Raw genomic sequence first — 21,869 nt, forward strand, 5'->3', positions numbered from 1 at the left:
GAGAACAGACTGTCATTCTCCATAAGGAAGGGCTGAATGGGGTCCCAACAGGAGGTCCAGCCAAGAGGAGACTCCTCCTTCCCTGCCCTTTCAGGGGTGATGGTAGCCCTGACCATGCAAGCTGGCTCCCACTTTAGTGCACCTGTGGCTGTATTAACACAGACTCTTCGCCAGGGCCACCTCATGGAAAGGGGACAGAGCAAGAAGGCCCACGGGATCTGGTGGCCAAGGCTCCTGGCCTAAGGCAGGGCAGACCTGAGCCTCTTGTGGCAGCACCTCTCCCAGGACTGGGCCCCATTGCCAGGGCCATGGACAGTTTCCTTAGCTTCTGGAAGTCTCCATTTTCCCAGCTATAAAATGGGGGTGACAAGGTGGTCCTCTCCCATCCCTGCAGGGTGACTCACGACCACGGGGGGCCTGTGACATGGCTGAGGCTAAAGCCCCTCAACTCCAAAACATGGGAGATGGAAGAATGGGGCTTGCAGAGAGCACGTGCTCTTGACCGACACTCTGCCTGCAGGGAAGTCTCCGTGGTTGTCCTTTTGTCATTAGTTGACCCCTGTTGAGGAGAAGGCATGGACCAACCAGGAGTCCCAGGGTCACGGTGCCCCAGGCTGGGCCTGGAATCACCAAGTGGCCATCGGGATCTATCCTGGCTTCTCAGACCACTGGGGGAGCTTCCCCAAAGACTCGTGGAGGCACCAACAGCTGTGGTTTGAGCAGTAGTGACAAGTCACTGACAAGGAAATCCTGTCTCTGCCACCGCAGGGCAAACTGCCCTCGGTGGGGCGCACACAAGCTGTGTGCATCAAGGTGCCGCGCTTCCACTGCTGCTGAATTCTCACCCCGCATTTTCCCAGTTTACAAGCCCTTTCCTCCTCATCAAAACCCGAGCCTCTTGAAGGATTTCTATATGACCCTCAGAAGGCAAGTTTGATCATCTAAGAGGCATGTTTAGAGGGGAGCTATGGCTGGCAGGAAACCCGAAACTGCAGGCTCTTGCTCGGGAGCCGCTACAGGCAGGCCTGGGGTCTGGTCCTCTGTCTCTGGGCCTCAGCCCCCTCGGCCTCGGCTCTCTCTTCCTCTCTAGCCGGTGTCCATCTGAGCAGTGTCCCAGCGGTCAAGAGGAGCTCCCTGGAGCACCACCCAGCCACCTGTGCTGCCAACACAGGGCTCGGCCCCACGGATGCTGCCAGGCCAACCCTGTGACCCCCTTCACGGGCAGCGGGAAGTCCTCAGAGCTGCTAGGGCCTGTGATGGAACTGGGAGCAAGCACCCTCTTTCTGTCCTCAGGGTGGCCAGTCCCTGGTCTTTGAAAGCCAGAGTGCACCCAGGCAGCCCCAGTTGCCATTTCCAGGAAAGGGGACCCTCAACAGCCCCTCAGCTTTGGCTCATCCCTTGGGCCAAAGGGGCCAGAATGACAAGGGCAGAAGTCGGAGTTATGCTGGCAGGAGTGACCTTCCTCGTGCAGACAGCCCCGTGGTGGCCAGAGCAGCCCTGCCTCCCAGGACGAGGGACCTGGCCCTCAGGACCTGTCCTCTGATGTGTGCTGTGTCCGCCAGTGATTGCATTTTTGTGGAACTTGAGGTGTTTCATCATATTTGATGAACTGAAAAATTAAGACACGTTGTTCCCTAGTGCAAGAGGTGGTCCAGGGTTTGTGGTGTGTCAAGGGGACACCAGGGCTTGTGGTCCTTGGAACCAGTGCCTCTGGGACCATAGCTTCCATGGCAACGGCCCCTCCCCAATCTAGATATACTCGCTGATGAAAGTTTTGTGCCATCCTCAGTCTGGCAGGTGATGTGCCAGGTGCAGGGGTTGTCATTTGGGGATGTTTCAGTAAGCTTGGTGTTCTAGTTTGCTAGCTGCTAGAATGCAATATACCAGAAAAGGAATGGCTTTTAACAAGGGGAATTTAATGAGTTGCTAGTTTACAGATCTAAGGCCAAGAAAATGTCCCAATTAAAACAAGTCTATAGAAATGTCCAATCAAAGGCATCCGGGGAAAGATACCTTGGTTCAAGAAGGCCGATGAAGTTCAGGGTTTCTCTCTCATCTGGAAAGGCACATGGCGAACGCAGTCAGGGCTTCTCTCTCGGCTGGAAGGGCACATGGCAGACACGGCGTCATCTGCTAGCTTACTCTCCTGGCTTCTGGTTTCATGAAGCTCCCCGGGAGGCATTTCCCTTCTTCATCTCCAAAAGTCGCTGGCTGGTGGACTCTCTGCTTTGTAGTGTTGCAGCATTCTCTGCCCTCTCTGAGTCTCTCATTCTCCAAAATGTTTCCTCTTTTATAGGACTTCAGAAACTAATCAAGACCCACTCAGATGGGTGGAGACATGTCATCCCCTAATCCAGTTTAACAACTGTTCTTAACTAAATCTCATCAACCAGGGAGATGATCCCATCACAGTCCCAAATACACAGCATTGAATAGAGACTATTCTACCTTTAAGAAATGGGATCCATATTAAAACATGGCTTTTCTTAGGGGGCATACTTCCCTTCAAACCAGCACACTTGGGTTAGAGCAGGAGAGGGTTGTGGAAGCTGGGACCGACTGGGAAAATCAGGGACCTATTTTTTTGTGCAGCCAGCATTAACAAAGCACATAGCAGGTGTCACACCCTGTTCTGGAGAAAAAACCGAAGAGCAAGCATCCCACCCTAAGGAAATGAGTGGTCTAGAAGGAGCCAGGCACAGAAGCACCCAGTTGGTGTGAGGAAGGGTTTTGTGGGCTCTCATTAGTGAGTCTGTGGGCCTGGGGTTGGGGGACCACCAAGGCAGGAGGAGCGCCTGGCCCCCTGGTGTGTAACAGCCATGGGGGCTGAGCCAAATCGTCACACATACACCATGTTCCTCACCTCCGCACGGGTGGGGTTCACGCTCCCATTGACTAAATCAAAACCCTTGTCCCTGGGATGAGGGTCAGCTAAGGCAGGTAGAACCAGGAAGGCATAAACCACCTGAGGGAGACTCTAGTTCCATCCATTGGCCGGGCACAGCTGGTGTGTTTGTGTGTGTCTGTGTGTGTAAAGGCTCTGAAATCCAAAGCTGCCACCTTCACAGACGGGGGAGTCATAGATGAGTCATGTGTCCTCGAGGAACTCAGTCCTCCCAAGAGTAGAATGAGCACTATGGGAGACAGTACAATGAGCAAGTGGAAGGAGAAACCTTGGTGGACCAAGAAATATAGTCGATGGGACCCAACCACCTCTCTTGGGGCTCTATGGCTCTGGCCAGCACCCAGTTCCTAAGAGGTCACCTCCAAAATCACTTGGAGCACAACCCTTTGGCCTGGGCCTGGGCACCTCTGGAGGTGGTCTGCCCCTTAGCAGCACCCGTGCCACCTTCTCTCCCACCTCTTCCCTCCACCACTGGGGCCCCCTCCCATGCAGGATGCCTGTTGTTGGGCTTTGGAACCTCACATGTATTTGGTACCATTGAACTCACCCCCAGGGCTGTCCTTTCTAAGAGCTCAGAATGGTAAAACAAGCGAATATAAGAATTCCCATCAATCCTGATGATTAGCCTGGAAATTGGATGTAAAAAGAGACCCCACACACAATAAATGTCAAAAGTAAAATAACTCTAAGTGACCCAACAAAAGGCACAGAAACTTTAAAGCTGAAAGGGAAGTGTACGGAAGATCAGGACACAGGCTGCTCTGACAGGAGAGCTCAAACGCAGTCGAGATGGTGGAACTTCCTGGCACAGGCTCTGCCAGTTCTTGTGGGCACTACTTCCCCGGCAGCTGCCTGCAGAGTGGGGTGGGGCTGAGGTTCAGAACCTGGAAAGTAATAATGTGTTCTCATCTCATCTCAGGCAGCTGGGATCTGTTCCCCCCTTTTGCCCTAGGAAGTAGGGATCTTCCCTGTCCTGTCACAGGAAGTTGGGATTTGTCACAAGAACTTGGAATCTGCCCCGTTTTGACACAGGAAGTTGGGTTCTGCAACAGGAAGTCGGAATCTGCCCCTAACCTGTCGGAGGAACTTGGGATCTGTCTTCATCTGTCACAGGAAATTGGGATCTGTCCCTATCCTGTCAGATGAAGTTGAGATCTACCCTGTCCTGTCACAGGAAGTTGAAATCTTCTCTGTACTATGAGATAAAGTTGGGATCTGCAGGTCCCATCAGAAGAAGTTGGAATCTGCCCTGTCCTGTGACCGGAAGTTCCTGTCCCAGAAAGTAGGTATCTTTCCTGTCCTGTCACAGGAAGTTGATATCTTCCCTGTCCTGTCATAGGAAGTTGGGATCTGTCACAGGAACTTGAGATCTGCCCCATCTTGTCACAGGAACTTGGAATCTACCCCTGTCCTGCCACAGGAAGTTGGGATCTGTCCTTGTCCTATCACAGGAAGTTGGGATCTACAACAGGAAGTTGGAATCTGCCCCTATCCTGTCAGAGGAACTTGGGATCTGTCTTCATCTGTCACAGGAAGTTGGAATCTGCTCCTGTCCTGTCAGAGGAAGTTCGGATCTGTCTTTATCCTGTCAAAAGAAGTTGGGATCTGTCCTCATCCTGTCACAGGAAGTTGGGATCTGCCCCTGTCCTATCACAAGAAGTTGGGATCTTGACCTGTCCTACCATAAGAAGTTGGGATCTACCCTGTCCTGTCACTGGAAATTGAGATCTATCCCATCTTGTCACAGGAAACTGAGATCTTCCCCATCTTGTCAAGGAAGTTGTGATCTTCCCTGTCCTGTCCTGTTACCTGAAGGTGGATCAGTCCTGTTCTGGCACAGGAAGTTGGGATCTGTCCTCATCCTGCCACAGGAAGTTGGGATCTACCCCATCTTGTCACAGGACGTTGGGATCTGCCCCACCCTATCACAGGAAGCTGGGATCTGTTAGAGCCTCTCCCTGTCTCTGCTCCAGGCCCTGAGCTGGTCCTGTGGACACAGATGGGAAATTGGTTCCTGAGCAGAAGGTGTGAGGGCCGGTGGGAAGACCTGACTGCTGGAGCCTAAATCTGCCACCTCACATCCTCTGGGACCTTGGGAAGACCACTTACCCTCTGAGCCTCCATTTCCTCATGGGTCAAGGGGGGGGCCTGACCCCACCCCCATAGTGCAGTTGTGATTGCTGAAGAAACGTGCAATGACGAGTAGCGAAGCGCACGATAAGTGGCAGTAGCCGCACTCACCCGTGGCGGAGATGGTCACCCAAGAGCCCTGAGTCACCCTGACCACTGGACGGCACTCAGAGGGCAGGGTGGGCCGCGCGTGTGCGGCCGGGGTGGGGCCCTGCCTGCGAGGAGGGGACGCACCTTGCTCTGAGCCAGCCCTCGACCCCCAGCCACCCAGAGCCCCCTGGGGGTGTTGGAAGAGGCTAATGCCTGAGTCCGCGGCCCGGAGGTCCCACGGCGCCTCCCACAGGTGAGTGAGGGGTCCCGTTGGCAGAACTGGCCAGAGGGGCGGCGGGGGGCCCGGCGTAGGGCCCCCCCCGAGCCCGCGCTTGCCCTGTGCTCCATCGACCCCGCTTGCTGAATGTGCCCTAACCCTCTTCCCGTCTCTCTGTCCACTTTTCTTGCAGCCGCTGCGAGCGCTTGCCTTGCCAGGAGAATCGGGAGTGCCCCAAGCTGCCCCTGCGAATAACCTACTACCACCTCTCTTTCCCCACCAACATCCATGTGCCTGCGGTCGTGTTCCGCATGGGCCCCTCCAGTGCGGTCCCCGGGGACAGCATGCAGCTGGCCATCACCGGCGGCAACGAGGAGGGCTTTTTCAGCACCCAGAAGGTCAGCCACCACAGCGGGGTGGTGGTCCTCAGCAAGCCCGTCCCCGAGCCCCGGGACGTGCTCCTGACGGTCAAGATGGACCTGCACCGCCACGGCACCATCAGCTCCTTTGTGGCCAAGCTTTTCATCTTTGTGTCCGCTGAGCTCTGAGCACTCGCTTTGGGCTGTGGGGGTGGGGGTGGGGTGGGGTGGCATGGGGTGAGGGGTGGGGCTCCCTTTTGTTGCTTTCCTCACTCTCCTCTCCCGGGATTTTAATAAAGTTGTAGCAGACCAGCGTGCACGGCGTGCTCACGTGCCTGGGTTTTCTTTGGTGGGGCCGTGGGTGGCTGCTGCTGCTCTCCCAGGGCCAGGCCGAGCACTTGCCACACCCCTGCTGCCCCAGCAGGGTGACTCAGGGGCATTTGCCACAAAGGGGTCTGCATGGGTATGTGCCCCCAGGGAAGCCGGGAGAGAGGAGATGGAAAGTCAAATGGCGCATGGCTGCCTCCAGACCCCTTCTCCCTTCTTGCTACTGGGTGAACCCAAAGATAGCAGTCATCACTGAGCGGGGCCCTCAGGGGTTGCTGCCCCCACCCCACTCTTTTTGCAGAGGTGGCACCCGAGGCCCTGAGATGGGGAAGGGTGCGGTCAAAGCCACCGGGCTTCGAAAGCAGGGCTTCTGGCCCCTCTGTTTGGTTTTCTCTCCATATTGCCCAGAATTGAGTATTTCACTGAGACTGAGAAGCTCTGTCCTGAGATTCAAACCTCCCTTTCTGTTTGTCTTGATGAGAAGTCCAAAGCTGTGTTGGCAAAGCCCTGACCACAGCTCTGGTGTCAGGGGTGCACTCTCGCCTAACTGATCACAGCGGCCTCTGCTGGGGAGCTCGGCCATGGGCCAGGAGGAGGCAGGGGCTAGCGCAGGCAACGCCGACTGTGGGATCTGCTTAGCGTATCAGGTCCTGCGTACGCATCACCTCCCAGCCAGGCATCAACCCTACAAGGGAGGCAGTAACTTCTGTGCAGTCTCTGAGAGGGTGAGTCATTTGCCCAAGATCACACAGCTGGTAGAGGAACCCTGGCTTACTGATGCCAAAGCTCGGGACATTCTATCTGTCACTGGCCTCAATACCCCCCTCCACCTCATTGCTCCCCTCCCCCATCATGACCCCACCAAGCCACTGTCCTCATTCTCTGCTGTCTCCCAGCTTCTACTCAGCTTTCCCTACGGTTGATCCTCTCTGCTCAACAACTGAAGTGCTCTTTTCAAAACACAGATCACATCATGTTCTCTGGCTTAAAAGCCCTCATGGCTTCCACTGTACTTATACTGAACCCCCACGTCCCTAGCTGGGGTGCCTTGTATGGCCTTGCACAATAATGTCCTTGCCTCCCTCCCCAGCCTAACCTCAGATGGTTCTCCCCTCACTCACTTCCCTCGAGCCACACCGATGAGCTGTTTCCTACCTCAGGTCCTTTGCACAGACTTTGCTCATTTGCCTTAAACACCAGCTAAACTTCAGCTCCAGGGCTTCTTCCTTTGAGAGGCCTTCCTCATTGCACCCTCCACCCTCTCAAGTCTGTGTCATGGCTTCCTTTCTTGGTCTTTCTCATAATGCTTTTCCTTCATAACATGTCATGGTTTGCAAGCCCCAAGTATCCGTGTTTAGCGTCTGTCTGCCCCACCCTGTAGCAGGCTCAGTGAAGGAGGGGCCGGGCCTGCCACAATCAGTACCTGTCCCCAGCTTCCGACAAGGTAGGCTCTCTGGCCACATCTTTTGGGGGAATGGGAGATTTTGCACCAACATGGGCTTGCATCCCTAGCATTCCTGTGGCTGTCAACTGTCAACACTCTTTCTGAACAGAAATGGAAGGAGGAAGGCGGTAAACCTCAGTGAAATCACGTAAAAGTCCTGAGGTCCTTCCTACAGTTGCATGAATTGGAGTCCCCTGACTCGCCTTCTAGGGCAGAGTTTAATGGGGAAGAGGCATCTTCATAAACTCTATGCCTTGTGCCTCATGGCAGAGGCCACAGTTAACCAGCCACTAGTTAACTGACTAGTCCTGTCCAAGCCTCCTGCTCTGTCTCCCAGACATGGAAGACATTTCCATGTCTAGACTGGCTCCCAGTCTAGACTGGCTAGACTGGCTCTGGTCTAGACTGACTCCCAGTCCCATCTTCCAGTGCATTCTCTAAGCTGCAGTCAGCTTCTCTCTGAAGGGCCATTTGGGTTATGTCCCTGCCTCTTCAGAGCCCTTCCGTGGTTTTCTATGACCAGATGATGAAGTTGGACCCCCGTGAAAGGGAATTCAAGACCCTGCCTGATCTGGTCTCTGCCATCTTTTCTGCTGCTACCTCTGCCCAGCTCACCCTTTTCACTTGGTGGTCTAGCCTTACAGGGCTGCAGTCCCTCCCTGAATGTGCCTTCCCTGTGGTTTTAGCATGTGTTTTGCCATCTTCCTGCAAACTCCTATTCTCCTTGAAGGCTTAGCTCAAAAGTCATCTTCTCAGTGCAGCTGTTCCTTGTCCCTTGTTCACCAACCCCACTGTCTTGGGGCTGTTGAAAGGTAGTGTGTCTGGCTAGTTTCCAAATTCTTTTCCCCTTCAGAATGTTTGGCTTGTAGAATAAGCTCTGCAAGCATGTGACTAATCATATCAATAGATGGGTGGGTGGCTGGCTGGTTGGATTCGTGGGTGGATAGATGGGTGGATGGATGGATAGATTCCTAGATGGGTGGATGATGGTATTTTCAAGGCTTAGTTAAAATATCACCTCCTCTGTGAATCCAGCAAGGCATAGTAGGAGCTCAGTCATTGTATTCAATCATTCACTCATCTTGGTCTGCATTATTGAGGCTAGAAAGAGTACTTTTCCCCCTTTATATCCACAGAAGTGTTAAAGGGAAAACCAAGCCTCAGGGACTTTAGAGGCCATCCTGTAACCTTCCACAGCTTGTCAGGACCCTCTCTCCAACATCCCCACCCTGTGACTGTCCAGCTTTGTTTGAACCCTTGTTGGTTTGTAGAAATCCTTCCTCCTTAAGGTGGCCTGTTCTATTTTTGGACACTTCTGTTGCTTTTCTGTATGTGTGTGTGAGTGCACACGTGGGTTAGAATCTAAATGGCCCTCTGCTCTGTGGTCCTCGTGGTGTTCCTAGATCACACCATGGGAGCACATGCAGCACAAACAAAACAAAACAAAGTGAAAAGCCAAGAGTGAGATATTGAATCCCCTCCTTGCCATTTATTAACTCTGAGAGTTTGGATAAGTCATTCACATTTCAGAGCTGTAGTTTCTCCATCTGTAAAATAAAACTAGCGAGGCCCACCCCATGAGTTTATTTTAAAGATAGCATGAAATAACACACAAAGCAGTATCTGGTGTGTAGTAGGCATTCGACAACATTGCTTTCTCTATCTATTGGAAGATACCTGAGTGTCTTGTATGAGGTTCTTGATGCAAATGGGGAACGAAGGTTCAGAGGGTTTGAACAAATCCAAGGTTAGTGAAATGCAGAGCTGCCATCACTTCTGATTCCTAGACTGGCGTTCCTCTGACCTTTACACTACTATGAATCAAGCTCCAAAGGGAAAACCGTCATCATCACCACCACCACCACCACCATCATTATCATCACCACACCATCATCATCATCATCACCATCATCACCACACCGTCATCATCATCATCATTACCACACCATCACCATCATCATCATCATCACTACACCATCATCATCATCATCATCATCATCACCACACCATCAGCAGCAGCATCTCCACTACCACCATCATCACCTGACCCTTGCTGTGGGCCAGGCACCCTTCTCAACACTTAACTTGTTTAATCCTCCCAACATCCCTATGAGGAAAAGACCATTATGATCCTCATTTCACAGTGAGGATATGGAGGCACATGGAAATTAAGTCACTTGCCCAAAACCCCACAGCCTGTATATGGTGGGGGCAGGATGGAAACTCTGGCCTCCCGGTTCTGGGGTCTGTGCTCTGAGCCCCTGCCCTGTGATGCTTCAAATGCCTGAAGAGGGCGGCATTCCTGGGAGCCATCAGTGCTAGTCAGATTGCTCCTTTATCTCATCGCCGAGAGTCCTGCCTACAAGTCCCCATTCTATCATCCCAAGTTCTAAATAAGGTATTGTATTAGCTAAAGAAGAAAGTGATATGGTGTAGAGGAAAGAGTCATAAGGATTAAATGAGATGATATATGCAAAATGTCTATCACAGGGAATCTTGGAATTAGCTGATTCTTTAGGGGTGTGTATGTTTGACTTCTATTGACTAAGCAATTTTACAGTTCTGTGAGGGCAGAAATTAACTCGTAGAGATACAACTGATTTCCACCCTATAGAAAAACTAATTCCATATATGGCATTTTATTGCACTATAGGATGTGTAATCAGTTTTGCATGTATTAACGAACTCATTTCAGCATTCTTGATCATGCATGTATGTAAGAAAAAAAGGGGGTTGGGGTGCAGCATCATTTTGGAAGTTCTCTGCATCCTAACCAGAAAACACACAAAACAACTAAGTAAGAAAACCAAACATCCATGGAAAACACAACTAACCAGGTGTCAGGGTAGCCCCATGAGCCCAAAACACAATGCATGCTGTCCTGTGTGGAGCTGACCTCGGTACAGGAGAAAGCAGTGGAAATCAGCGGAGTGTCCACTAGTCCTGACATCAGGAGAACTGACCCCCCGCCCCAACCAGGTATTCACTGGAAAGTATAACAGACCAATTTGAGACAAGCAGCTGAAACTGGGAGGAACTTTGTTCATGCCAGTGACCAGTGCCGGCAAGGAGCACATGGCAAGGATCAGAGGGGTGGAGTAGTTTAACCCCCTTAAAACTGAACCATCATGGGTCCTCTCCAGGTCAGCGTGTCACACTGGGAGACACTGCTAGAAATGAATAGAAAATTGAGTAGGAAAGAGACAATAGAGACTAAGGAAAAAGAAGGTCCAGGTAAAAGTGGTGGGATATCAGAAAGCAAGCTACCAAAAACAACAGATAAGGGAGGTCTCTGTGAAAAACTACTGTGAATTATGGCTTTCTAAAATTTTAAGAAAACTACCGTCACATAAATAATGTCAACCTCAAAGTGTCCAGGTTGAATTCCTTGCACAGTTTAAGAAAAGGGGAATAAAAAATAGAATGACCTTATGGGTAACACAAGCACAGGAGGATGTGCTCAGAGGTTGTAACTTTCTACTTCCACACACACTAAAAACATTAAGAGAATGATCAAACACGGGTGAGAAATATGTCAGAATTAGAAAACCTAGGAAATGAAGTGATCGACTCATTTAGTAACTCATTTATTAGCTCAAATAGTAACTCATTTAACTCATGAAATAATTAAAAATTAGGTTAAAAAGCAATTCAGAAATAAAGAATAAAGTAGAGGGAACCGAAAGTTAATAACCACTTAGAAATTGAAAAGAAGGAGGAAGACATTTTTAAATAAATAGCAAAGATGAGAAAGCATGAAGGAAAAATGACAGATATTGAAGATAGACCAAGAAGATCCAACATGCAGGCAATAGGAATCGCTAAAGAAGAAACCCAAAACAAGGGGAAGAAATAAATACCAAAATGATAACTCAAGAAGACTTTCCAGAAATTAAAAAAGTAGTCTAAATGGTTGTGTCTAGAGAGATATGCTTGTGTGATAAGCTACGAAGAAACCCAAGGAAGTGATTGCTCTGTGCGTCCCAATAGGGGTTACTTTGTGCTTTGGGGATAAAGGAGGGGCTTGCGATTGATCTGAGGCACATGAAAGGGCCTCTGGGTGGCTGCTGAAGTTCTCTTCTAGACCTGGGGGTGATTATAAAGGTGTTTGCCTTACGGTAACTCATCACGTTATACCTTGGTTGTGTGTAGCTTTCTGTATCTGTGTTTTACGTTACGATTCAGAGGTTTCAAAAATTGGTCTGGTGCAGTGCCTGGAAAATAGACCTTGAACAAACTTCAGCCTCTTTCCCGTCACATGACAATATAATATTGACTCCTTTATGCTGGTCATTGAACTCAGTGCTTTCTAGACACCCCCTTATGCATCGCCTCTGCTACCCACCTAACTGTGAGCTCTGGGAAGGCAGGAGCACATGTCACTTGCTCACCTTGGCGTCCCCAGCACCTGGAACCCAGCAGGAACCGAAGATGTATGTTTTGAACAGGTGAATGAATGAATGCATCTTGCAGTTGTGGAAACTGAGACTCAGTTCAGAGCTTCACTTATCCACAGCGGAGGCAGATGGGAACCAGAGGGTGTCCCTGGCGTTTGGGGCCCAGTCCAGTTGTCCAGTTTGCAGGAAGGCTCCACGGCCTCGTTGTGGTGTGGCAGGGCTGCAGAGGCCACCGCGGCTCTCCGGTGGCTCTTTCTCCGGGACAGGTGCTCCCAGCCTGGCCGCCTGCTGCTCTCGGTCTCTGTGTGGGATGTGGCGCTGACTTTTGTACCAGCCTCTTGTGCCGTGGTTCCCTGTAGGCCCCGCCAGGAGAAGATGGACACAGTCCGCTGCGTGAAGTCCTGCCGCCAGCACGACGCCTCCTGTGTGCTGAACCCCGTGCAAACCATCTCCTACACGGTCATCTCACTGCCCACCTTCCGCGAGTTCAGCCGCCCTGAAGGTGAGTGGCCATGCCCCGTGCTGGGAGGTGGCATGGAGGTCCCGGGAGGGGCCATCATCTAGGGAAGCTTCCTTGAGAGGCAGCCCCCTTTGGGGTCTTCCTCCATTTGAGGTGAGAGCTCAGATGGCAGATGCCGTTCCTTTGACAAGTGTGGTTTGGGGTGTGAAATGTCAACTGTCCTCTTAACTCTGGGTCCTCCTCACATACCCAGACTGCACAGCCCCATTCTCAGCTCTTGGTTCAGGGCATCTCTTCTGGGGCATAACAGTCCGTCAGCAAATAGCTCCCAAACACCAACTCTGTGCCAAGCCCCGAGGAGTCAGGGAGGGCCTCCAGGAGTAAGTGATTTCCACGCTGGCGCCTGAGTGGCCAATCAATGATAATCGAGCAAGAGGGGAGAACAGGGAGAGAGGAGGGCACCAAGCAGAACAGAATACGGGTCCAGAGGTCAGTAGAGTGTGGGAACATGCAAGAAACCACCGGTTTTTCTCGCTGGACTGATAGGAGCTGGGCGAGAGGTGGGCTGGGACGATGAGTGAGGGCCTGACCTTGGAATTGGGACTTCATCCCCGAGGCTTTGGGGAGCCGTTGATGCAACTGATGAGATACACGCATTGACCTGTGGCCCTGGCCACGAAGCTGCGGCTGGACGAGAGGGGCTGGACGGGATCCCAGGAAGCATGCTTGGTATTCCCCCGCCATGCCCTACCCTGCAGCAAGTATAGACCTGCCATCACAGCATCCTTTCTCCTGGAGCAGGGCCAGGGGCTGCTCCCTGCACCCTGAGCAGGAACTGTGGAGAGGTGCTGCTGCATCCCCCAGACTCCCGGGAGTGCAGCATGTGTTGCCGCCCCTGCTCTTCCTCCAGCCTCTTGGAGGCTCACTCGCCATTATTCATTCATTGAGCAAACACTGACGAGCCTCCTTTGTGCCATGCCATGGGCTAGACTCTGGGGACGTGGTAATAAGAAGGAGCCTCTCTGGGCAGACATGCAGTTGAGCCAGCATGACCTTCTCCATTTGGCAGATGGGGGAAACTGAGGCCCAGAGGGTGGATTCTCCCAAGGTCACCCAGCCCAGCTGGGTGGGAGCTGTGACATATGACTGCCCCCCAGCACTGCTCCATCTCATCATGCAGGGAGCTGGTGACTTTGGGGCTGTCAACTGGCAGGCAACCCCACCTTGGTGAGCCTGGCCAGGGGCACATTTCTGGGGTGAGCAGAGCCCCGTACTGCTTCCCACCCGTGCTGTGCTTCTCCTGCTGCAGAGATCATCTTCCTCCGGGCCATCATGCCAGCGCCAGCGTATCCTACCAGCCTCCCCGACATCGTCTTCGACATCACGGAAGGGAACCTGCGGGAATCCTTTGACATCGTCAAGCGCTTCATGGATGGAATAACTGTGGGTGAGTGGCCAGAGACCTCCATGCTAAGCCAGGTGCCCCTCTTCTGCCTCGCCCCATTTTAGCTACTCCCACCTGAGGCCCCTTCCCCAATCCAGTCCCACGACCACTCAGGGCCCGGGTGGAAGCCCACCTCCCCCCACACACCTTAGCCAATCTCAGTCCCAGGAGCAGCCCAGAGAGGCTGGAGCTGCTCAGGCTGCCATGGACTACAGGGTGTCATGGTCTTGGGCTCTCCACCTGCAAAGCAGGTGGATTAAATTCAGTTAGCCCTGCTTCTCACCACGGCCCAGGGCTGGGCAGGGCCCTTCTGTGGATGGGGCTGACATGACTTTTGTTTGCACCATACAAAGCGGGGCCCACTGGCCGTTCAAGCACCACACACCAGTCCCTACCTCAGACTCAACTTGGCTCATGCGTGACCTCGAGCAGGTCCACTCCTCATAAGAGGACCCACAGGCCCCTGCAGCTGAGGCCGGGGGGTCAAAGGGTGCTGCCCGTGCAGGTGGTGCCTGAGCAGATTTGCTGGCGAGGAGCAGGGGAAAGACTGAGGGAATGAAGAGGCTGGGGGTGGGGGGAAGGGACAGAAGTGGTGAGTCCAGGATGCTGCGAGAGTCGGTCTGGCCAGGGCGTGGGGGGTGTGGGGGTGCGCAGCTGGGGCAGCCCTCTTACTGCCGTCGTCATCCTTCGTGCCTCCTGAATTGTCATGTTCTAAAGAGTTCTAATTCATGGGGAATGAAAGGGTCACATCTGCCCTTCTGGACTCAGATTTAGACTCTGAACATTTTCAAGGTGGCAGAGCAACCGAGGGCCAGTCCCTCTCCCCTCCCCCCACCCCCTCCCACCGCTGGGCCTGTTTCCCCGAAGTGAGTGAGGGGAGAGCCCCTCCTAGACTCGGAGTGTCTGGCCTCTGTAGGGCCTTGGCCTGCTGGTGCGACCGTCCCCTGTGTGCGTCCATCCCCCGCGCTTGCGCGTCACGGGCTCTAGGTGGCGCTGTTGGATTTTGGAACCTGGGCGCCGCGGCCTCGGACCCCACCACGACCGGATTTTGGCAGCTGCAGAAAGGGCCCCTTGTTCCCCCGTTGCCAAAGAGCCATCTAGAGCAACTTTACAAGCTTTTAAATGGGTTTGCACGTTGTAAACTGAGCCGTTTGGGGCCCTCCTCCCCCAGCCGCCTCCCCCGCTAGCTGGCAACAGAGATAATGAGTTAATTAGATGAGCAGTGGTACCCGTAGCCCTGGCTGGGACCCCAAGGGGAGGGTACACAGTTCTGTTGTCAACAAGCAGCCCTCGAGTCTACCCCACCCCCCCAGGCCTTGGTTTCCCCAAATGTACATGGAGGCTTGGATGAAATGAACCTGAGGGGACCTTCAGCCTCCTGTGATTAATGCAGAGCAAGAGGAGGTCGGGAGGGGGTGTCTGTCAGTCCTGACCTCAGTGGGTGAGGGAGTGGGAGTGCCCACGTGCAGAGCCCACCCTGGCCAGCCCTGTGCTTTGAGTTGGGGTCCGCGTCTGCGGGGTCAGTTCTCAGCACTTAGAGCCACAGACATTTGGAATCATGGATATTTCCAGTTCACTCGTTCATTCTTCCAGTTACAAAACTCTTCCCAAGCCTCCTCCATGCCAGGCCCTGGGCCAGCCGTGGGGACCCAGAAATGGACTCAAGACACCCCCACGCCCCCCCCCCCACCCCCGCCCCCCACACCCAGGCCTTGCAGTCCAGTCCAGGAGATAGGCAGCCCCTGAGCAGACAAAGGGTGATCCTGAGACAGAGGTACGCACAGGCGGCCACAGCCTGGAGGTCTGGGCGGACTCTCTCGGTGGGTGGGTCCCTTGGAGTTGTGCACCTTCGGCTCCCAGCTAATTTCTTCCTGGGGGTGACCCAAGCCAGAAGGTTAGGCCCACTAGTGCCTCTCTCCAGCTGCGTCTGTACTCCAAACAAAACCAACCTGGGATTTTCTATTTCTCAGCTTCCCATCCACTGGGGCATAAAATCCTGGCCTGCCAGAGTTGGGAGGCTCCTGGAGAACAGCTCTCCCAAACCTTTTTGTGTGTGTATGTCAAGGGGGAAACTGAGGCCCAGTGTGGCAAGGGGCTTGCTATTCTGCTCTCAGTGGCTCGGGGACAGAGCAGGGACTAGAACAGAGCCCCTGGGCACGAGGGGCCACAGGTGCCATCCCTGGGCATGGCTCCCCAGCCGTGGAATGTGGGGAAAAGGGCCCCAGGGACTAAGCTTCCGGTCGGGGTGGCCGGCTGGAATGCTGGCCCAGCAGACAGCAGGCTCCCCTCACTGCACGGGGTTATACACGCCGTGGTCTTTGTAATTCTGGGCTGGTGCTGCATGGGGTAGTGCCAGGCCTGGAGCTGGGGAGTTCGTCCTGCTGGCCTTGGCTGGCCAACAGCCATCCGTGGCAGTACTCTGCCCCTGGTGGGCTCCGGCCTTGTTGCTCCTTAGGATGTTTGTGGGATGTCCCAACTGTTTGCATTCTTGGAGGTTATCTGGTTCCACCTGTCATTGGTGGAGATGCCAATCGTCACTGTTAGTTATTGGTTATCATTGATTATTAATACCCATCCCCCTGGGTGTTGGTCTGAGCCTAGAGAAAGCCAGGTTTTGCTGAGCAAGCTGTGCTTCTGGTTGTCCTCTCATCTCCGCATTCACCAGTGGCCACCTCGTGTCTCTGTTCAAAATCTCTCCCCTGGGCTTCCTTCTCCCTGCCCTCTCCTCTTCTGCCCACATAGCTGATGTGCATCCTGGGAGCCTCCTGGTCATGGGGGTGTCCACCCTTGGGACAGCAGGCCCTGGACCCGGGGCACTCCGCCTTGGGGTTCACACTGCTGGCTTGTCACCGCACACTCACCTCCATGTTGGTCCTCATGTGTGATACCTGGAAGGGACATCCTTGTCTCCCTTGTGCAAGTGGGGAACCGAGTTAAATGACTCCCTGGGACCAAGCAACAGATAGATCCCAGAGCCTGCGATTTTCTCAAAGGTGTTTGTAGCAGTACAGTTCTCATGGCAAGCATCAGAGAGAGAAACCCTTCAGGTCAGCCAAGAGGGAAAGCTTTTTCTGGGCCCTCCTGTCTGCTGCTCCTGGGCAGGGCCTCAGAGCTCTAAGGCCTGGCCGCTGCACTGCCCTGTGCTTCCTGGCAGCATGTGGGAAGAGATACTTATTCACAGGTGTTCACCAAACTCTGGCCTGCCTGACACCAAGTACATGCAGGCCCTAGGCACTGGACATGGTAGTCAGGAGGCCTTCTTGGAAGAGGTGAGACCCAAGCCGAGTCTTGAAGCATAAGAAGGAGTGACTGTCACCTAGTGAGCATCTGTTGCAAACCAGGAGCCGGCATTTCACACTGCCACCACCCTGGGACACGGTGGGATCCTCCCCATGTAACGGATGAACAAGCAAGAACTCGAGCGTGTAAGACATGTGCCTGAGGTCCCTCAATGCCAAAGATAGAGCAGAGCTGGAGCTTCTGTTCCCGTGTTCTCCAAATACCGTGCCTCCCCCAGATCAGGAGCCTGCAAAAGGCTTGTGCTGACTTGGGCAAAGGTGCACTAGTTTGCGTTTCCCAGAAAAATAGCTGTGTATAAGCCACCAGGAGCAGAGGCAGCCGAGTCCAAGCCCACCAAAACCCAAAAAGCACAGTGGTTCAAGCCAACCAAGAACCTGAAACAGCCAGGTCCTCCTCTAGGGTATCCTCTGAAAACCAGTTCCTTACTGGGATCAAGGAGAACCTGAGGCCAGGCAGGGCCTGTTGTCTTTGCAAAGCCTTTTACAGACTCTGCAGTGCATTCCTCCTCAGCCAGCTGTCAATGAAAAATGAAGATGGCTTTTCCAGCCTGTACAAAAATGCTCCATTAACGCCTGAGGCATCCTTGGCTACTACAAAGCTTTCCTTGTGCAGCTCGGGTTCATCCCAGCTCTGCAGGGCACGTGCTGGCACCAGGGGGCACTCAGGGAAGGGGTTTTCAGGCAATAGCTTCCACATGGTGACAGATGGGGGGCACTAGATGAGGCAACAGCACAGGCTATAGGTCATCAGCCTGCACGGAGAAGAAGGCAGCTGGGGGCCACCTCTGTGCTCCCCAGCCCATGGGCTGAAGCCAGTCTCTGCGCCTTAGCTCTCCACACCTCTCTCCCTGCTCATTTGAACTATCCATTAATTTGTCTCAGAAGGGGAGGGGGCTGTTTCTGTCTAAACTGAGGGTCAGCTTTGCCAAAATTTCTGTTAAAACCTCTCCAAAGCCAAGAGGAACTGGTGGCAGCTCTGGCCGCCTTGTTTCTTAGGCCTGCCGTCTCATTTCGCCCATGGTCAGCAGAGCCTTGGGGCAAGGCTGACTTAGTAGCTTTGTGCATAGAGAGGACATGGAATCAAGGATGCTTGAGGGGAGGGGGCTGTGGCGTTGTAGGCCGGGACTTGGGCTCCCACTGTGCTTGCACATATAGTAAGTGTCCAGTATTGGCCAAAGGTGCAGCGGAAAGGAAATCAGCCTTTCACCCCACAAAGGCCACTGTGCAGGTACTCCTCTCAAACAGCGGAGACGTCCCCAGCCAGAAAGGACAATCAGAAAACTGGGGCATTGTCATTTTTCAAGCATTCTCCCTGATGTGGTGTACCTTGGACTTTCCTGTTGTGAGAGAAGCCTGCTGCATCCGGCCCCGGCGTGTGAGTTGAGATTCGTGAAATTCAAATATATTGGTGGATTTCTGTTACAAATACTAACAAGCACAGTGGGAGCTGACCTGTGAGTACTTGTTAGCACCACCAGCCCCAAAGTAAACTGAAATGAGAGAGGTGGATTTGCTCACTGTTCTCTGCGGATGGAGCCCGTAGCTCTGGTTTACAGCCTTTCCATAATTAGCAGGAAGGCTCTATTTGCATTAAAACAACTGCAAGCACAACAGAGCAGCTCCGTATTCGATATTCCAGGACCCATGGTGTGGGCTCGGAGCCTCATGAGATGTCACCAGTGGCTGCTCAATTTAAATGCTAATGCAAGAGTCCCTGCATTAGGGCTTTAGAAATCCTGGAAATAAACAAATCTGTATTTGGTTCAGATACAAAAAATTGTTCCAGATGCGGACTGCCCCCCAAGACCTGCCCCCGGGTCTGCAAACACCCCCTCCCCCTGCTGCCTTTCAGTTTGGGTAGCGCTAATATCAGCCACCTGCTCCTTTTAGGTATGCTTGGGAGGGAGGGAGACAGCCTGGGGGCTGGGGAAGGGAGCAGCAGTGGTCACAGGGGAGCCTGGGCCGTCTGTCTGCTCTGGGGATGCAGACATAATTGCACACCCTTGGGGGGTTCCCAGCCCAGAGAGGGGCAGATGGATGCCAACCAGGCCCTTCTAAGATGGTGTGGAATGTGCTGGACCTGCAGAGGAGAGGGAGCCCAGCCAGCCTTAAGGTAGTCCGGGAGGGCTTTTCAGAAGAGGAAGTGCTGGGTCTTGATGTCTGAATAGGAGTGAGCTAGACCAAGGGACATTCCTGGCGGAGGGAAGCAGCATGACAAGAGGCGCGGAGTGGGAAGGGACCACCCACAGTTTGGGGTGACTGGGGCTGCCAGGGTGTAGCCGTGAGGGTGAGAAAGGAGGCTGAAAGGGGAGCCCCTGGGAGCCTGTGATGCTCTTTGGAAAGCTTGCACAGGCCTGGGTGTGCTCCCACATCTGACTGCTTATTTATAGTCACTGCCCCTACTCACCCCACTCGGCAGATGAGAAGATGTGGCCAAACGCACTGAGTCGCTTGCCAGGGATCCCACCAGGAAGCAGGTGAGGGTGGGGTGTGGACGGGGCCAGCCTGACTCCAGTGCTCCCCCACAATGCCCTTGTGCAGCCTGGTCTTCCTTGGGGTTGTGGCAGCTGGCATCTGCATCGGCCGGGGTCTGGCTGCAGTGGTGGGCTCTGGGTTCCAGCCAGAGGGGAGAGGGAGTGCAGCATCTCCCTTCACACTTTCCTGTCCAGCATCCCTGACCTGGTGGCCTTGGACCGCCCCTTTATTTGGTAAAGCCCCCCTTCATGGCCATATGGTCAAGAGGCTCCAGCCACCACCCACCGAGGTGGGAAGCGGGGTCTGCGAGCACCCTCCCCACATCTTCACCCGGCCAGTACCAGCTTTTTCTCACCCATCCAGATGCCACCCTGGGACCCCAGGCCTGCCTCCCTCACATCTGCCAGCAGGGTCTGGGATCTGCGGCCTCCTGAGCGACCCCTGGGTGGCAGCCGTCAGGGAGGGCTACTGGGTCTGGCCACATCAGCTCCAGCCAGACACTGGGATGGGCTGTAGGTGGGCAAGGTTGTTTATTGGCTGGGTCAGGACCCTCTCCAGCAAGAAATGTGCTGTAATTATATCCTGCGAATTCGAAAAGAGTCAGCTCCCACTCTGCTTTGTGGGCTTGTTATGGACTGAGGGTGTATGCAGGGGTGAGCGTGGGGTGTGTGTGCTGAGTGTGTGGATGTGAGTGTATATGGGGTTTAGTGTGTGTAGGGCTGTGTGTGTGGTTGAGTGCATGCTGTATGTGGCTTGTGTGCCTGTGAATGTGGGTGTGTGTACAGATAAGTGTGTGGGTGTGAGTAGGTGCATGCACACACGGCGGCTTTGATTTCTGAGATGGTGCACGCTCACTTGGCTTGGAGAAAGGATGACCCCAAAGTTCCAAGGGCTAGCCCCAGGTCCCCAGCCTGAGCCCGATGGGCATAGGGACAGGATATAGAGATTTTGCAGATAGATTTTGCTTTAGTAAGTGTGTCAGACCAGAAGTGACCCCAGGGCCTGCCGGCCAGTGCCCCCACAGATGGTCACCCGTCCTGAGAACACAGCTCCTCACCCTGCACCACCGTAGGTTCTCGCCCGGCCTGGGAAGGGGCAGCCAAGAGGCTTGCCAGGCTTAGGGCCAGTGAATTGGAGCTGCAGTGGGGAGCCCTGAGAAACTGAAGGGCTGACATCTCGGCACTGAGCATGGGCAAAGCTGGCCGGGCCAATGGCAGCAACTCTGCATTTGTTAAATGTTTGGGTGATTACAGGATTGTGAAATTGCCTGGCTCACCCTAAAGAGGGTTCCCTATAATAGGCTAAGGATGGATACTCCAAAATCACACACACATCCTTGTATTATGTTACATTATGTAACTGGATGAACTGATTATACAAAAACTCCCCACAGTGTCTTGCACTCAGTAGGTATGCAGGAAGCATGAACTGTGGGGCCCCTTTCACATGAACGGGGCCCCACAGTTCACTTCCCACACCATCTGTCCTAAAGTATGATGTGGGACCCTCTTAAACTCAACTAGTGTGTGAGCACACAACACCCTCACCACCACCCCCCACACACACACACACACACCTTCAAAGGGTACTAGAAACGTTTACATAGTAGCATTTTAAATTTCATTTGCATTAGTGCCTGGGGTGGCCATTTCTAGGTCTAAGCATGATGGCTGAGCCCTGGGCTTGGAGTGGGATGTTCTGTGCTTGATTCTCAGTCTCTGTTCCTCATCATGTGGCCTCGGGCAGGTCACATACCCCCTCTGAGCCTCAGTTTTCTCTTCGGTAAAGTTGCTGCACTAATACTTGCCTTGCAGGGTTGCAGGGTCATGCAGGGCATATCTTAGCCTGGGTTGAGAGTGGCCTGGCTCAGTAGGTGGTGGAGAGGCTGGACGAGGCTCTGGGAGGGAGCAGTCTGGAACTGGAGGGCTGCTGAGGGCCCAGCGGGCCAGGGTAAGGTCCATGGGACTGTGCCGGGGCCTGTTTGCCCCAAGGTGGCTCTGACTGCCTTTAACAGGCTTGGCCACAACCTGGGCTGGCAAAGCCAGGATGGTGGAAGCTGTGGCCTCCAAGTCCAGTCATCTTTGAATTAGCTTATTCATTCAACAAGAGTATCCTATACTCCATGCCAGACCCTGTTCTGGGTACCAGGGCACACATTCATACCCAGTCCATAGATCCTACTTTCAAGAAACTGTAGACCAGCTGCCCTAATGTCCTGCATCTGAGTTCGCTGTGGCTGAAAGTGCTTATTTTTCAAGGGTAGGCTTCATCCTTGTTAATGTCTCCGAGAGAGAGAGAAGTGGTGTGTGGCAGGACTGCCAT

The 21,869-nt window shown here is 53.6% G+C and overlaps 1 protein-coding gene across 2 annotated transcripts in view; it reads left to right on the forward strand.

Moving 5' to 3' along the window:
* FBLN1 (fibulin 1) overlaps positions 1–21,869 on the forward strand; it is an 82,436-nt gene that overhangs the window by 45,687 nt on the left and 14,880 nt on the right. Inside the window, exons 15-16 of one of the 2 annotated variants that reach the window (XM_077169165.1) lie at positions 12,229–12,371; positions 13,639–13,776. In XM_077169165.1, the coding sequence (XP_077025280.1) occupies positions 12,229–12,371; positions 13,639–13,776 (281 nt within the window). Of the gene's footprint in view, positions 1–5,535; positions 5,907–12,228; positions 12,372–13,638; positions 13,777–21,869 lie in introns of those variants that run through there. The other variant, XM_077169166.1, reaches the window with a different exon arrangement.

The sequence above is a fragment of the Tamandua tetradactyla genome, chromosome 7 (genome assembly GCF_023851605.1).
Source record: "Tamandua tetradactyla isolate mTamTet1 chromosome 7, mTamTet1.pri, whole genome shotgun sequence".
In the NCBI taxonomy this organism is placed as follows: Eukaryota; Metazoa; Chordata; class Mammalia; order Pilosa; family Myrmecophagidae; genus Tamandua; species Tamandua tetradactyla.